General features: G+C 43.4%; 1 protein-coding gene across 1 annotated transcript; it reads right to left on the bottom strand.

Annotated features, from left to right (window-relative positions):
- Positions 1 to 283: 283 nt before the first annotated feature.
- On the bottom strand, positions 284 to 15,780 carry DPH7 (diphthamide biosynthesis 7). The gene is made up of 10 exons (XM_036748152.1): positions 15,733 to 15,780; positions 15,062 to 15,332; positions 13,892 to 14,034; positions 11,549 to 11,636; positions 4,269 to 4,363; positions 3,658 to 3,830; positions 3,149 to 3,221; positions 2,849 to 2,914; positions 2,369 to 2,541; positions 284 to 1,433 (listed from the first exon to the last, which is right to left on the bottom strand). The coding sequence occupies exons 2-10, from the start codon at positions 15,320 to 15,322 to the stop codon at positions 946 to 948; spliced, it is 1,560 nt and encodes a 519-aa protein (XP_036604047.1). The 5' UTR covers positions 15,323 to 15,332; positions 15,733 to 15,780; the 3' UTR covers positions 284 to 945.
- Positions 15,781 to 16,582: the final 802 nt, after the last annotated feature.

The raw sequence follows: 16,582 nt of genomic DNA, 5'->3' as shown, positions 1-16,582 counted from the left end.
ATATGAATTCTGCAATAGAATTAAATGCCTACATTTGTATAATTTAAACTAGGCTTGCAGATTAAAAAGGACTAATAAACTCTTAGTCATGGCACCTACAGACTCTGGTTTGTCTATTTAACCAAAGACACCCTTCTACTGAGAATACAAAGACAACTCAAAGAAATGGGAAAATGTTCTCATCTCCCCCATCTGACCTTGACCCCCCAAAGTAAAAGAGCAAGCAAAAATACCAGATCTACTTACCCACACCAGTAAACAAGTTTGGAGGCCACTCGGAATCTATATTGATGCAATTATGAAACTTTATTTGTTTTTAAGGTGTTTTTCTGAGGAAAACATTTCATTTTAAAAGAAGTTTACAATTCGAACAAAAGTAACTCATCACTACTGAGGCTATATTTTAAAAGAGCTTTGTAAAAGACATTCTGGAACACTCATTTTTTCTCCAAAACTGGACATTTAGTCTCACACAGCCAGAAGAAGTAACCAATTGTGCCAGGGCATACAACTTCCATTTTGTGCCCTCTGCTACGAAGGTGGCTTAGCAAAGAATTTGTCTTGATATCTGACAGTTATCGGAGGTAGAAACGGCCAATTTTAGGAACCCAAAAGCTAAGGTCCATATGAAATGCCTCGCCAACACACCAAGTTTTAGACTACAAAGAAAGAAACCACCTCCTTAGTTCGCAATAAGCCTAGTAGTAGACTCTCATTTTAAAAAGCTACTAGCTTCCTCATAACTATACACAGCTGTTCAAAAAGTAGCTGAGTGCTACATATGATCAGAGAAACTTCATTTTAAAATGGTAAACAGGGCTGAACATCACAAGGAATACTAAAGCTCTTGTACAATCCACTCACAATGAAGAACCCAATATTTCAGATTCATTTGTGGAATCATCTGTCCTTTTGAAGCCCAATTGGAAAATCGGTCGTAGTAGTTTATGCTTCAATTGATCTTGTTTCCCACCTCCAGAGGTGAAGGGCGTGATCATAAAAGGAACACGTGGCTAAAAGACTCACAACAGTTTTTGTTCTAGTCGGTTCTTCAGCCTCAAGAGCTATTCCCTTCAACATAGTAGTAAGATGGCCAGAACTCTCCTTAATAACCAGCGGGACAAAAAAGTCTGATGTCTCTGTTAGCGTCCCCTCGGACAACGCGCCTTGCTCATCTGAACTCCTTTTGCTGGTTAAAGAGGTCTCCAAAGAGGTCTCCAAAGAGGTTGAAGGTGATAGATACGCTCTGTTCACATTCCAACAAATATCCGGCTTCCAGGGCCCCGCGTTGCTTTTATCGTCAGATGCTGGAAAAGCCTGTTGTTGAGTTTGTTTGTCAGGATTTAGACAAAGCCTGGACCAGTCAGCTCCGTACGCCAATGAACTGTGCGACTTGTAGGACACAGGGATAAAGGACCCCTCCTTCCTCTCCTCTAAGAAGAAAGAAGGCAATAAAAACAAGTTTCATGTTTCTGCGTTCATTAAGTTTATCAACTACCACCAGCTAATAATGTTCCTTTTCCATCAATTCTTCCAAAACGGCTAATCAGGAGCACTGAGGAAAATGACTTACAAGGACAGGCAGAAGTGACGTGGTTCAGAGCTTAGAGGAAGTAGTTAAAAGTTGACAAGAAAAATAATAGGAAACTAGTAAAGATAGAATAGTCATAGACTGCTAAAAGGAAGGTAGTAAAGATATTAAATTTATCCACTATCAGTGAGCCCCTTCTTCACTACTGCTTTAGGAGGCCAAAGAGGATTAGAAGCCAAGTAAAAGCTAAAGCTTTCCTTGCCAAGCCTAGAAAACTACCTTCTCCCCCACTCAAGCATGCTCAGGAATTTTTTCTTTTCTGGTCTAAAACCTAGAGGTTGAGGCTGGTGGTCAATCCAGAAAAAGCTCCACCAAAGGCAAGGGCTAGAACTACAACTACACTAGGACTTAGGCGGCTGAAGTTAAGAGAGGAAACAACTACAGCACCCGGAAACAGCAGTTAAACAAAGACAGCGCAGCAAAGGGGCAACTACACACTGGAACCCAACTCTTGACAGCAAATTTGTGGCTCAGGCCGGTAAAAGAGCATGCCCCGGATGTCAGCCGACTCTGCAGCAACACTGATGCTGGTGACCTGGACGGAGAGACATTCTGCGTATGTCGGCAGCTGCCTGAGGACTCCTTTTGGTCCCACAGCGATGAAGAGATGCCGACTGGCTGCTATCATTACCGTCCCATAGGGATTGGAATGGACAGTTGCCCTGGGATAAAGAAGCTCTTCTCATGATCACCGGCTTCAGGGAAAGGGCCTTGGTCGCTGGTGACCTAGAGAATACTTCAGAGCTGACCCTGGTCATGCTTCCTGATCCAACTCACCCAAAGGCTTCCGGCAGTTGAGGATCTTAAAGCCACTATGCATGCAAGCGGCCAGAAGTAGGTGAGAATACACAGGGTGCCACTTGAGTCTCCACACACCTCCCTTTACATGAGTGTCATCAAACGGCTGGTTCATGTTACGGGTGTCCCATAAAAGAATGTGCTCATCGTAACTGAAACCAATGAATCATAGCAAAATTGTCAGAGAAAGCCAAACTCAAATTACCGCCAGTTGCAGCACAAAAGACACCCGGGGAATAAAAAACCACCCTCCAGAGAGAGAGGACAAGGCACAGTTCCCGTTGTCTTTCTCAACCCCATTATGGAAAAGGGTCTCTCCTCTAAACTAAAGCACCTCAAATTCAGCACAGTTCTGGGCCAGGAGCTGCTTAAATGAGTATAACAAAGCACCACAAACTCAAATGCAGGGAAAAGAAAGGAAGGGAGGGAGCCAAACAAACTAACTTAAGGAGGACTCACCTTCCTGTGGCCAGAATATTCTCCCGATGGGGATTGCTCTGGATACTGCACACACCCATTGAATGTCTGCAATAAGAGATAGTCTATGAGACAACAGGTAGTAAGAATGAGTAAGCTCTGTGCAGATAACAAGACTATTTCCTGGCAAACTCCATATAAGAAAGCCCATGGAATACAGTAAAGAAAAATGAGGTGGGGAGGTAAGGAAGGTAAAATTAACAGATGACTCTGAAAGTTTGATTACAAGGGTTCCTGCAACAAGCCTGCATTCTCTGACCAGATGACACCATGAGAATGTACCTCTTACTGGTAAATAAAGGGCTATCCAGGTTGCTCCTGGTGTCCCAGCCTTTCAGAAGCCCATCATCTCCACCTGTGTGAAGACAGAACTGTTCATCAACAGAGGCACTCGTTACAGACCAAGATCAGACTCAGAATCCTTAATGCAAGGACTGTTCCCATGGCCTCAAGGCCCCAGGTTCCCCCCACCTGGCTCAGACACTTCTCAGAGGGTTGGCTAATCCTCAAGTGCAGGTCTGATTACAACCCTCAGCTATGGATTTAAGTACTCCATGTAACACTAGAAAAGAAACCACTATTTTTTTCTCTTTTTTCCTTTATATTCTTCCCCCTCCCTTCACTCCCTTTCTCTTTGAAAAGGTAAACTATGGACAGATGTTGATTAACCAAGTGCAGCCCAAATAATCCAAGGTTGTATCCACAGTCCTGTGATCAAAATTGCCAGTGTTTCCCTAAAATGCCTGAGGATTTGACGTCAAGGGAGGTGATGGCCTTTACCAAATTCTGACCTGAATAGACTATGTCTGTTTGCCAGTAATCGAAGGCGGCAATCCAGGCTTCAAAGTCATGAGCCTTCCAATCTGACAGACTATGTATTGAAGGCTCCGATTCATCCACGGCAAGGTAGTGGAGGTGCCCCTTCGAATCACTACTAATGATTCTTAGGGGCTGACCAGTGGCCCTAGAGATGTAAAGTCAATAAGAAAAATGAGTTGAAGTCTATTTCGGGATTTGAACCCTCCACCCCCTTCCAATCTCAAGCTTAGGATACCATAAGAAGTATCATGGGAAAAGTCCCAACCCCAAAATACAATCATCTTTAAAAGTACTATACACTAACGTTACCTCTCTACAAAGAATAAGCCTCAGCTGGCTGAGGCTGACTTTAGTATTTGGGGAAGGCCACAGTTTCCACTTACGATTACAAAAAGCAATAAATATCAATTTTTCCAGATAAAAGATCATTATCACTGTCATCTATTTAAATAGCAATGATGTAATAATCCAAGATTTGTGAGACCAAAAACAATGGAAAACACAGTAAAACAGCTTTGGCATTCAGCTATTTGAGAATAAGAACTGGCTGTCAAAGAAGCAACAATGGATCCCAGCAATTTACCTTCTGGCTTGTCCTGCTGACCAGTCTAGAGACAATGCAATACAATGCTGTCCGAGGGCTTTCTTAAGAAGTGGCTGTAATATGTAATGGTTCTTCTACTAGAGGGAAAAAAGAATCTATCAAGGGGAAGCATGGGCTCAGAATAATCCCACAATCCCAAACTGCTCTTCCCTCTTAATCTAGACAAGCAAATCCTCCGGTGTTCAAGAAAGCTAAACATTGACAGTCAGAAATCTCTACAAGTCCTCATTCCTGCATGCTATCTCAGAGGAAGAAGAGCTGCTGTCTCCGCAGGCCCTTTTTCAGTTACAATGATCTCTGTCAATGTAATGAAATAGGACCAGGCCAGCCCCAGCAAAGGAGGCACCACAGACATCTTTACCACCGGCAACACAGCATGGGAGCCAACATACTCAGAAGGAAAATAACAAGAGTTTCTCTTCCCACGACTACTCAAAATCCCTAAGATGATTAAAGTGCTGCCCAAGATAATAAAAATTTATTAATTCACTCAAGCTAGATGTGAATGGTGGGAGAAAACAACAGCCTAATATCAATCTCATAAAATACATGAGTTATAGATCATTTTCTCAAAGAAATGCAGTTTCAAGTACCTTGGTATAGTTGCAAAAACACTGGATTTGGAGAGACAACCCGGGTTCAAATCCCAGCTCTGCCATTTATTACCTGAATGGCTGTGGGCAAAGTCAAGTCATATATTAACCTCTCTGAGCCTCAGTTTCTCACATATGAAATGAGGAGATTGAACTAGATAACCTACAACATCCTGAATAGGTCCAAGTAGTTCAAAGAATACTTGCTGGTTTGGGCTGACAAGAACAGAAGATAAATAGATCAAAGACTGTCCTAGATAAATCTAACTGCTTTAATATAGTAGATAATATTTATTTTATGCTTAAAATTTGCAAAGAACTTTAAAATATTACTTGTTATTCACAACAACCCTAGAATTAAGTGCTGTTATCACATCCATTTTACATGAGAAAAAAAAAGGCTTAGAAAGTATGACTTGAATCACACAGCTAATAAGTATGTGAAAGGCAAGATCAATTAAGCAGACATTTATTAAACACATACTATGTGCTTAATAAGCATGATACTAGGTCCTGGAGGTACAAATTGTAAAAATATGAAACAACCCCTACTTCTCTCAGAGTGTACATTCTATCCCAGGAGATAAAATATACATATGTAAGTATATACGGAATAAATGCAAAATAAAGACAAGGTTCTTATAGAGGGAGAATATTGAAAGATGGAGAGATTAGGAAAGTTTTTCTGGAAGTGACACTTGAGCTGCTTTTATGAAGGTGGTACTGTGAAGAGTGTACAATCATCTGCAAACAGAAAATCATGCACCAGCACTCCCTCCACTTTGGTCTTGGCTTGTAGCCTTTTCAAGTTGAAGAATTTACCATCAGTACGGTAGCTGACCTTGATGCCGTGTTCGTCCTCATTCAAAGCATTTGACAACATGGCTGAAAACATCATGCCTTGTTTCATTCCATTGGTGACTAGGAAGGCACGAGAGCACTGTCCAATATGTAGAACCCAGGCAATCATGCAGTCATGAAATTGGCACACAATACTGATGAACTTCTCTGGGCAACCAAATTTTGACATAATTTTCCCTAAGCCCTCACAACTAACAGTATCAAAGCCTTGGTCAGATCTACAAACGTTGTATACAGACCTTCGTTCTGCTCCTGGCATTTCTCCTGGAGTTGTTGGGCAGCAAACACCGTATCAACTGTTCCTTAGCCCTTTCTGAAGCCACACAGGCTCTCAGGTAGATGACCCTCTTCCAGGGGAAGGACCAGCCTATTAAGAAGGACTCTGGCAAGAATCTTGCCAGCAACGACTAAGAGAGAGAGACCCTCTTGTGACTGTCATAGGACAATGTATTTCCTTTACCATTATAGAGATGGACAATGGAGGCACCCTGTAACTCCTGGGGGATAACCTCCTCTTGCCATATAATCTGGAATATTTCAGTCAGCTTTGGTATGAGCGATGGACCCCCTGCCTTGTAAATCTCAGCTGGAATAGAATCAGTACCAGGTGCTTCGTCACAGGAGAGGAGCCTAATGGCATTCAAAACCTCTTCTTCAGTGGGAGCTTCTGCTGGGGGGGGATTGACTTCGACCTGAGTCAATGGCTTCAGCACTGATTGATGATGGTCTGTTGAGAACACTATGGATGTGTTCAGCCCATCTCTCCAGGATCTTGTCCTTATCACTAATCAATGTGGCTCTGTCAGTACTGAGTAGCTGAGATGCACCATAGGTCTTTGGCCTTTGGACCAGGACAGTCTACCCGCGCCATGCCAGGAAATTGAATCACTTCCATTTGAATTGTCTTAGGAAGATTCTGGAGATCACCTGGCAGGATAAGGTACCAGACACTGAGGTCCTTAGTTGAACTAAACTGCCAAGCATTCAAACTCTGCTTCAGAGAGAGCAACTCTGATGGGCTGGCTACGTTGTTCGAATGCAAAACGTCCACTTGCCAAATAGAGTATTTCACACAGGGCAAGCATTCACATTGTGGTCAGAAGAAGCAATACAAGGACACTCTAAAGGTCTCTCTCAAGAACTCTGGAATTGATTGGGTGACATGGGAGACACTGGCACAGGACCTCTCAGCATGGCACTCCCACATCGGAGAAGGTACTGTGCTCTATGAGCAAAGCAGAACTGAAACAGTTCAAAGGAAACGCAGGATGCCCAAGTTTGGAGTATCCACCCCAAATGTTCACACGGACTATCTGTGCCTGTGGTACAGCATTCCAAGCTCGTATTGGCCTGATGAGCCACAGTCCGGACACATAGAATCTTGATTCAAGCACAGTGATGTCATTTTGGTCCTCTTCAAGAATGAAGGACAACAACCATATGGAACTTTGAAGAGAGTGAGGGATTCTATGAGATGGAAGTGAGGAGAAAGTAAGTACATTCCAGAACTGGGGGAAGGCCAGGACAAAGGTAGATGGAATGCCATGTCTGAGGAAGAGAGAGAGAATTCCGATTTGGCTCAGTCTCAGGACTGAAGGAAAAGGACCAGTGTATATAATTAAGCTGAAAGAAAGAACTAAGGTCTCTCCTAATTCTACGTTCAAAGCTCCTTCCAACTTGACAGCAGGGGTTCTTCACCTTTTTATAGCATGGACTTTGTTAGCAGTTGTATTGGTAATTAAGGTGGGACTTTTTTTTTTTACTGCTTTCTCTTTTAGAAATGCTAAAGTAATCAAATGCCTCTGATTAAGCCTTACTAGGTACAAAGCCCTAGGTCCACACCCTTTTGCTAACTAGGTACTAAGCCCCAGGCTCATACCCTTTGGTTGATTAGGTATGAATCCTTAGGGCCCTGAACAGGGTATAAAAACCCAAAGGTTAGCATTTTGTCTGGGGTTCTCACTCATGGAGGAGTGCTGATGTGGAGACTCTGGGCAGCTGTCATTAACCCCTCCTCCCCCCCATGTTGATGCCTTCCTGGTAACTATGAATTGTGATCTGAGTCAGACAAGATCTGTCTGTTGATGTTTGTAATTTCTATTTGTATTTGTTCTAAAGTTCAGGTTGCTAGCTTTTCCTCCTGAACTAAGTGAATGATATTTGTATGTGTGATTAAATTGAGATTGTTAACCCCTTAAAGTTACTTTCCTTAGTAAAGCAGATCAAAAGAACCTGTGTTAGCAGCCCTCTGTGCGCTGGCTGTTGTTGGTTTTACACAGTCACAGTAGCTGCTGGCAGATTGTTGCTACAGCAGTCTAGTGAAGTCTACCAAACTCCTTCTCAAAATATAGTAACCTACATTCATAATCAAAGGAAATGCCTAATTTCAGTTAAAGTTTAGTACAAATAAAGATGTGTTTTTTTCCCAACCAAATTCACAGACTCTTGAAATCTATCCACGTACTCCCTAGGAGTCCATGCGGACCCTAGGTTAAGAACCCCCTGTGCTATACCCATGTTGTAAATACTCACTTCAAAACTTCAAGGATCTGATATTCCACTCATGTAGACTGCAACCCCTCCATGCTTGTGCAGACTATCTTCATAAGTTGTTCTGGCCAAAGAAATTAATAAGCTGATGGCCAACATTCTGGCAATGACCCTCTCTAAACTTAGCGAAACGGCCCTGTGATGGCAGGCATACAATTCAATAAACACTTCTTAAGAGCTCACTATGTGCCCAGCATTGTGCTAGCTGCTGAGGTTCACAGCACAAGGGACTCATCCTCAACAAGGTTGAGGAACGTTAGGGAGATACAATATGTAAATGGATAAATAAATTCAAAATATATACAAAGTAAACACAAATTAATTCAGGTGAAAGGAGCGCTAACAACTAGGAGAATCGGGAAAGACTTCTACAAGAAGTAACTCTTCATTGACCCTTGAAAGGCGTTAGGATTCCAAGAGGAGAAGACATAGCCCCTCACAGGGCCGGCAATGGGGGAGGGCCTACCAGAGCTGGAACTCCACTGGCACAGCTTTGAGTGGAGAAGAACTGCTTACAATGACCATATTCATAATTTAAAAGCAAATTTTGCTGAAGTAACATCAGAAGTTTATTACCACACTTTTACTAAACCAAATTTTCCCTTATTCTACAAATTTATTTAGTAAACTCCACTCACCCACCAAAGAGTAGGAACCTTTGGCCTAAGCAACTCTCAATTAACAAAAATTCTGATTTAGTATGGTTTAACCATAGCCCTTTCCCCCAAAAGTGAGTAAGATACAAAACTTCTTGGATAAGTGCAATTTCCACTTCCTCAACATACACTCATGTAATCTGGCTTCCATTCTCATTACTCTACTGAAACTGTTACTGAAAAATCACCAGTGACTTAAATGTCACATCCAATGGCCTGTTCTCTGTCCTCATCTTCCTCAACTTTCTCTGCAACATGTGACAGTGCTGAACCCATTCTTCCATGATACTATATTTGCTGAGTTCCATCTTACCACATTCTCCTTTTTCTAACCATGGGTCTTCCCCAAGGCTCTGGGCTCTCTTCTTTTCTCTCTCTCTCCCTCCCTTTTCTTATAATCTTATCAAGTTCCATCCCAAACTCAGTTTGAACCTCTCCCACAAAATCCTCTCCTTCAAATTTCCTTGTTTCTTTTCAGGGCATAACCATCCTTCCAAACATCCAGGTTTGCAATCTTGGTCAGGCAATCAAGCAGCATTTATTTAGAACCTGCTATATGTTGGGCATTTTGCTAAGCACTGAGAAAACAAAGAAGGGCAAAAAATAGCCCATGCTGTCAAGGAGCTCACGATCTACTGGGGGAGACAACATGCCAATGGCTATACAGAAACAAGATACAGACAGGATAAACGGGAGATGATCTCAGGAGGATGACACCAACATTAATGGGGACCAGGAAAGCTGCACTCTATTCTCTCTTCCACAATTCAATTCAACAAGTCTTGACTATCAAACACCCTACCCCACATATCCAATCAGTTGCCAAGTGTCATCAACTCTACCCCCACAACAGCTCTCAATCAATCTCTTCCTTTTCTGTTTATATGGAGCACACTTTCATAGCTTTTATCATCTTTTACCCGGACTATTCCAACAGCTTTCTATTTGACTCCAGCTTCAAGTCTCTCCTCTCTCCATTCTGTCCTCTACATTGTTGTCAAAATAATCTTTCTGAAACATAGACCATGTTATTCCACTGCTCAAAACACTTCAGAGGCTGCCTATCGTCTCTAGGATGAAATACAAGTTCCTCGGCTTTGCATTTAAAGTCCTTCATAACCTGTCTCCAATTTACCTTTCCATGCTTAACATGCACAACTCCTCCTCTTCCTTCTCTTTATGTTCCATTAAAACGAGCCTACTTGATTTTCTCCAAACTTGGCCTTCCATCTTATGTGTCAGGGCAAAGCACAAGCTAACTCTTCCCCATTCCCAGGATACACACTCTCCATTTCTATGACCCCTAGCTTCCTTCAAGGCCATTTCCTACTAGAAGCTTTTCTGGCTCCCCTTAATTGTTAGTGCTCTGTCCCTTCCCCTTTTCCTCTATAAAGGACCACATATGTTAGGGGTTCTTAACCTCTGTGTCTTTGAATCCTGTAGCAGTTTGGTGAAGCCTTTCTCAGAAAAAACATTTTTAAATGCACAAAGTACAAAGGATTAAATGGGAAACCAATGACATTAAAATACAGTTATAAACTATTAAAAAACCAATTTCACAGACCCCTGGATCAAGAATCCCTAATATATTTACATGTTTGTTTACATATCCCTGATACATTTGCATGTTTCTTCCCACTAGAACGTAAGCTCCTTGAAGGCAGGGGCTGTTTTCTTAGTTTTGTCTTTGTATCTCCAGTACCAAAGCATAGTGTTTGTACATAATAGAAACTTTAAAAAATGTTTGTTGGTCTGGGTTTCCTGGGATTCTAGTCTTGCCTCTCTTATTGCTCCTTCTCAATTAGGAAATCACAGGATTTAGAGTTGGTAGAGATCTTAGAGACTGTAAAGTACAAAGCCCTCAATTTTATATTTCTCTTTTCTCTATACCCTCTCTAAGTGATTTCATATACTCATAGGGCTTCAACTATCAACTCTGTGAGAATGACTCCAAAATATAAATATATAGCCCTGACACTTCTTTCTGGATAAAGGTTTATATATTCAATTACCCAGCTGGGCTTTAGCCCCCTAGGCTTCGACTTTGTGTGCATAGCAAGCATTGTCACTTAGCACCAACAAAATGTTCACCATGAATAACCAATTTCATGTAAACAGTTTTACATTTTCAACAGTACGTAGGAACTATTGTCCTTAATAAAATACAAACTCATTGGAAACTGGGACTGCATTCAGAGCAGCATTTTTGCCATCATGTTTTTGGGGATGCAGTGGAAAGAATACTTGATAAAGAGTAAGTACCCAGCTCTGCTATTTATTTATTCCAAATTGATTAACCTCATCTGTAAAATGAGGTTAGACTAGATAACTTTTAAGGTCCCTTCCAATTATAAATATATTCCTTTGATACTATGTTCTCTCAATCAATAGGTAGAAAAAATACAACTCCTATCAAGAGAGGCAGGGGGGAATCTGAAAATTTTTATATTAAAAATGGGTCCTCATACCTGATACCACCCCTTTTGTAAACTTAATTAGGCATAGTTCACACCTTATTTTCTCAAAGCACTTAAGAGAGTACTTGCCTTTAGTCTTTTCAGAAATACTACCCATGGGCCTAACTTTCCCAGTGACTGACCTCTAATTCCATCAAGTTAAGCAACTCTACGCATCCTTTAGCATCTGCCAATCCCAGGACAGCCTGGCCAGCAACTGGAACAGGGCACCTTGGGAGAGAGGAGACAGCAACATTAAGTTAGAACTAAAAAGGGTGAAGCAAGTATAACCATGAAGAGTAGGACAGAAAATGGTGCAGAGTGTCTCATTTAAACACAAGCCCAAAGTTGGGTCACTGCCTATAATTCAGATCCCAGGGAAATGGCACATTTCTCTCAACAAGAAACAAAGGAAAAAATAGTCATCTGTAAAGAAGCCAAGAAACTTGAGAATCAAACACTTCTTAGGTGCCACCTAGTGGACAGGGTTGGAATACACAGGACAGAGAAAAACAACCCTAGCTAGAGTATTCCTCCACACCCACCATACCTTTAAATGCTCACAGGAATTCCACCTTTCTCCTGCCTTAAGGAACTGGAATTGTGTCAGTCAATGAGCATATCATTAAGCACTTATAACGTGTCAGGCACAGTGCTAGAAAGGCAACACGGTCCCGGACCTCAAGAGTTTAATGGGGAAGACAATCTGCAATCAACCACGTACATACATACAAGGTGAAGCGGAGGTCATCTTAGGCGGAAGGTACTAGCATTATGGGGGAACTAGGAAAAGTTTCTCACAGAAGATAGCTAAAACTTGAAGGAAGTCAGGGGATCTGAGAGGTAGAGATGAAGAGGGAGAACATTCTAGACACGAGGGAACAGCCAATGAAAATGCCTGGAGTCAGAAGATGGAGTGTCTTTTTTGAGGAACAGGGAAGAGGCCAGTGTGATTGCATCAATAAATATGTGGAGGAGAGTAAGGTGTAAGATTAGAAATTTAGGAAGGGGCCATGTTATAAAAGGTTTTAAAAGCCCAAAAGAAAATTTTATTCTTGCTCCTAGAGGTAACAGGGAGTTGAGCTGATTGAGTTGGGAAGCCATGGCGGGTAAGAGGATCAGATCCGTGATTTGGGAGGATAGATTTGATAGCTGAATGAAGGAGGATATGGAGTGGGGAGGGTCTAGAGGCAGGAAGATCAACCAAAAGGCCATTATGATATCAAATCCAATCCTGAGATGATAAGGGCCTATACCATGTAGTCAGTCAACTAACAGCTATCAAATGCCTACTCAATGCCAGGCAATGTGCTAAATAGTGGGGATAACAAAGAAGGGCAAAAGGCAGCCCCTGTTCTCAATGAGTTTACAGTCTAACAGGGGAGACAACTGTAATAGTAATTAAGGTGGGACTTTTTGCTATTAACCTTTAATGATTCTGGCCTTTGTTTGAATGAGGCAGATAAAGCGGGATGTTTTTGTATTTCTCAGCACTGAGACAATTGGGAGCCATTGGTTTGTATCTGATGTGATATTGGGGGTGGGGAGCTTCTCCATGCCCAGCCTGGGTGAGGCTGGGCCCTGAACAGGATATACAAGCGCAGAGGTTAGCATTCTCTCTCAGAGCTCTGAGCCACAGCAGGACTGGCGTGTGACTCCTTAGCCATTATAACGAGCTTCCTGGCTGTACACCCAGATGTTGATAACTACGAATTGTATTTGGTCTGTAATTCAGGGTGCTGGTTTTTTTCCCCTGAACTAAGCAAATGATATTTGTATGCTGGATTAAAGTAAGATTGTTAACCCCTTAACGTTGCTTTCCTTAGTAAAGCAGATCAAAAGGACCTGGGCTTACAGCGTTCTGTGAGCTGGTTGTTGTTGGCTTTACACCCTCACAGCAGCTGCTAGCCAGATTGTTGAAACAACAACATGCAAATAATTATGTACAAACAAGATATAGACAGGATAAACGGAAGATAACCAATAGAAATAAGAGCAGTATCATTAAGGGGGATTGGGAAAGACTTCTTGCAGGAACTTTAGCTGAGACTTGAAGGAAGCCAGGGAAGAAAGGCAACAGATCAGAAAGGAGAGCATGCCACCAGGCATGGAAAGTCAGAGAAAATGTGTCACTTAATCATAGAGTAAGTAGGAAGAGGGGATGAAAGGTGTAAGTAGACTGTGTCAGAGTGGTGGCAATGTCAGAGAACGAAAGGGGACATGTGAAAGATATTGCAAAATTAGAATTGATAAGACTTCAGAGGAGATTGGATGAGTCAGGGTGAGAGAATGAGGAGTAAAGAATGACACCTAGATTGGAAGCCTGAGTGACTGGGAGGATGGTGGTGCCCTCAACCGTAACAAGAAAGTTACGAGTTTAAGATGTCCAATAGGCAGCTGAAGACTGTAGGACAGGAAAGAAGTTAGAGTTGCATGGCTCCTGATGTTCACCAAACCAACTCCGGGCCCCTTCAAATTGTATGTACCATTTCATATCCAGAATAGCAGCACAGTCTTTCCTTTGGACTTCAGTGAGGGGGGAACCATTGGCATCCTTATTGAAACTATACAGGTAAAGACGACCCCTACGGACATGAGGATCTATAACTTCATCCATGGTTGATCCACACTATAAGAAAAACAAGAAAGAACTCTCTTACTTATCCCTAAAAGATGTGGCACATCAGCAACTGGGGAAAAGGGAAGAGGGAGAGAGAGGGGGAATTTTCCAGGATCACAGTGAAAACTGGTAAGAAATAGAAAACAAAGAAAAGAAGCCAATATTCCTTACCTTAATGACTGTACCACACAACCTACCTCTCAAAGCAAGGAGCTTTTGCTCATGCATGCAGTTAGGAACGTAAGAATTTTCATATTGGGTTAGCCCTATGGACCAGAATTCTATCTGGCAGTCACAAAAACATGAATTTTAAGAGTATGATTGTTCTTTTTTACTTCAATCTCAAAAGGTAGGCACATACACCAAAAAAAAGTCTAGCTTCCCTTCAAATAAAACTGCCACTCATGGACTTTTTCAGACCACTTTATGCTCTTTATATTCTAATGTTGTATATTACCTTCAGAGAAATTAGCAAACTTTTGCAACTTCGCTACTTTGAATTTTCAAGGTATATCCTTGAGTTCTTGATGTAGGTACACAGTGCAGCGGGCATGTGAACTGAAGTGAGGATAGACAGGAGTACAAATCTTGCTTCAGACACTGGCTATGTGATACCAGGCAAGTTAACTTCAGCTTGCCTCAGTTTCCTCATTTGTGAAGTGGAGATAATAAGAGCACCTAACCTATCTAAATGCTAGCTTACTGCTAACAAATCTACTATCTCTTCTCCACCCCCTTTATGATTTGCTATAATTCAGCCTCTTGGCTCTTACCCCTACAAGCCCATAGAGTTAAAGCTTTTCTGTCCTCCCTACTTTTATCACTTCAGCTATCCTGTTCTGAGACTCGAATTTCTATACTCACAGAAATGATTATACAGAGTAAACCTTTAGGCTGCCATGCCCTAACCAGGCATCGGTCCTAGACTTCCCAGGAGGCAGAAACCAGGAGGGATCACGTAGGAGCACAGAAGCATCAAGGTGAGGATCGGGGAGAGTAGACCACGTCCCCAGAACAGACTCAGCAGACCCCCTACCTTGTTCCCTTGCTTCTCCAACCTATTCGCTTTGGGCTTCCCCTCTGCGAGGGCAGAGGGCTTCTGGGATTCAGACTCCAATATCTGCAGCTGGTAGGTGCCACAGGCTAGCAAGTCACTCATGCCCTCCAGCGGGCACCATTCCACGGTGTCCGCGCTGTACTCCGTGTCAATCACCTGAACGGTCTCAACCGGTGACTTCTGCTCTTGGAGAGGAGCCTGGAAGTAGGTTTTCTGGGAAGCCGTGTCCAAGGAGGCCATCCTGCAGCGCCTGGAGACCGAGACCCAAAGCGGTGTTACAGAAGAGACCCCCCCCCAGCGTAAGTCACTGGCCAGGAAAACGCTGGATTGGGGCAGAAAAGGCTAGAACGTGAGTGGGCGGGGCTAGCGCCAGGAGGAGCGGGGTCAGACGAATAAGGAGCGGGTTAGAGCTTGAAAGGGTGGGGCTTAGTCCCAGAAGGTCGGGCTAGGGCTTGGAGGGGCAGAACTAAAACCGGAGGGGGCGGGACGAGAGGGCGCAGAACTAGAACCAGAAGAGCGGGGTTCGGCCGCGGACAGACACTCAAACGCTGTTCCAGGGGCCAGAAAGGCCAGGTCGGTGAGGGCCCTGACAGAACGCAGAAAGGCCTTAGTCCGCAAGAACCCAGTCCTTCCTACAACACCAAACCTACGTTGGTGCCCCTCGCAGACGCCTCCACGCGTAGCGGCTGGCTTCTTCAGCGACTGCTTCCGGGGTACCGGAAGCTGAACTTCCTCGATCGGGGGCGGTCCTTATCTGTGACTGCTCGTGCCCGGCCCCAGGGTTAATATACCGGGGTTCAAACCTGGCGCGGGACCACGTGTACGCTTTGGGCGGTGCGTGCGCACGTACGTGCTCGGCGCTGGCGTGGGGCGGGAACTGCTGGAAGGGGTGGAGGGGCTGTAAGAGAGGCAAGCGGTTATCCCGGAGCCCTGGTAACTTGCTTTAGACACGTGGTCACAGCTTTTTTTTTCCCTAAATAAGCGGGAAGGGTTATTGAAGAGGCTTGGGGATGGCAGGAATCCTGGAGGGCAAGGTGGAGGGCTAATGGGCCCTTGTCCCCTGAGGACTGGTTCTTGGGGCAGGGGAGACACCCAGAGCCCCCTGATAGCTCTGCCAGTTCTGTGGCTGATTCCAGACAGGCAGACCCTCCTGAAACATGGAACTGGAGAACAGAGCACCTGGTGGGTGATATGACATCAATTATTATTAATAATAAAATAGCTGCTAACTCTAAATTAACAACCTTGAAAACATCCCCGGGGGCAGGAAGAACCCTGAGAGGGGGAACAAAATCAAGCCCCCAGAGACAGGACTGGAGGCTGGGAAAACTGGGTTCTCATTCTGGCTGTGCCTCCTGGGCCTTGGTTTTCCCATCTACGAAATGGTGATCTCGGGGTCCTTTTGATTAAATGAGATGTAGACATGTTTTGGAATCATCCCCTTAAGCCTTCTGACTTTTTCTTAAACTTCCAGACCCAGCCATCAGTGACGAAGTTCAC

Source organism: Trichosurus vulpecula, chromosome 3 (assembly GCF_011100635.1).
Source record: "Trichosurus vulpecula isolate mTriVul1 chromosome 3, mTriVul1.pri, whole genome shotgun sequence".
Lineage (NCBI taxonomy): Eukaryota > Metazoa > Chordata > Mammalia > Diprotodontia > Phalangeridae > Trichosurus > Trichosurus vulpecula.
This window is presented reverse-complemented; position numbering and strand designations above follow the sequence as displayed.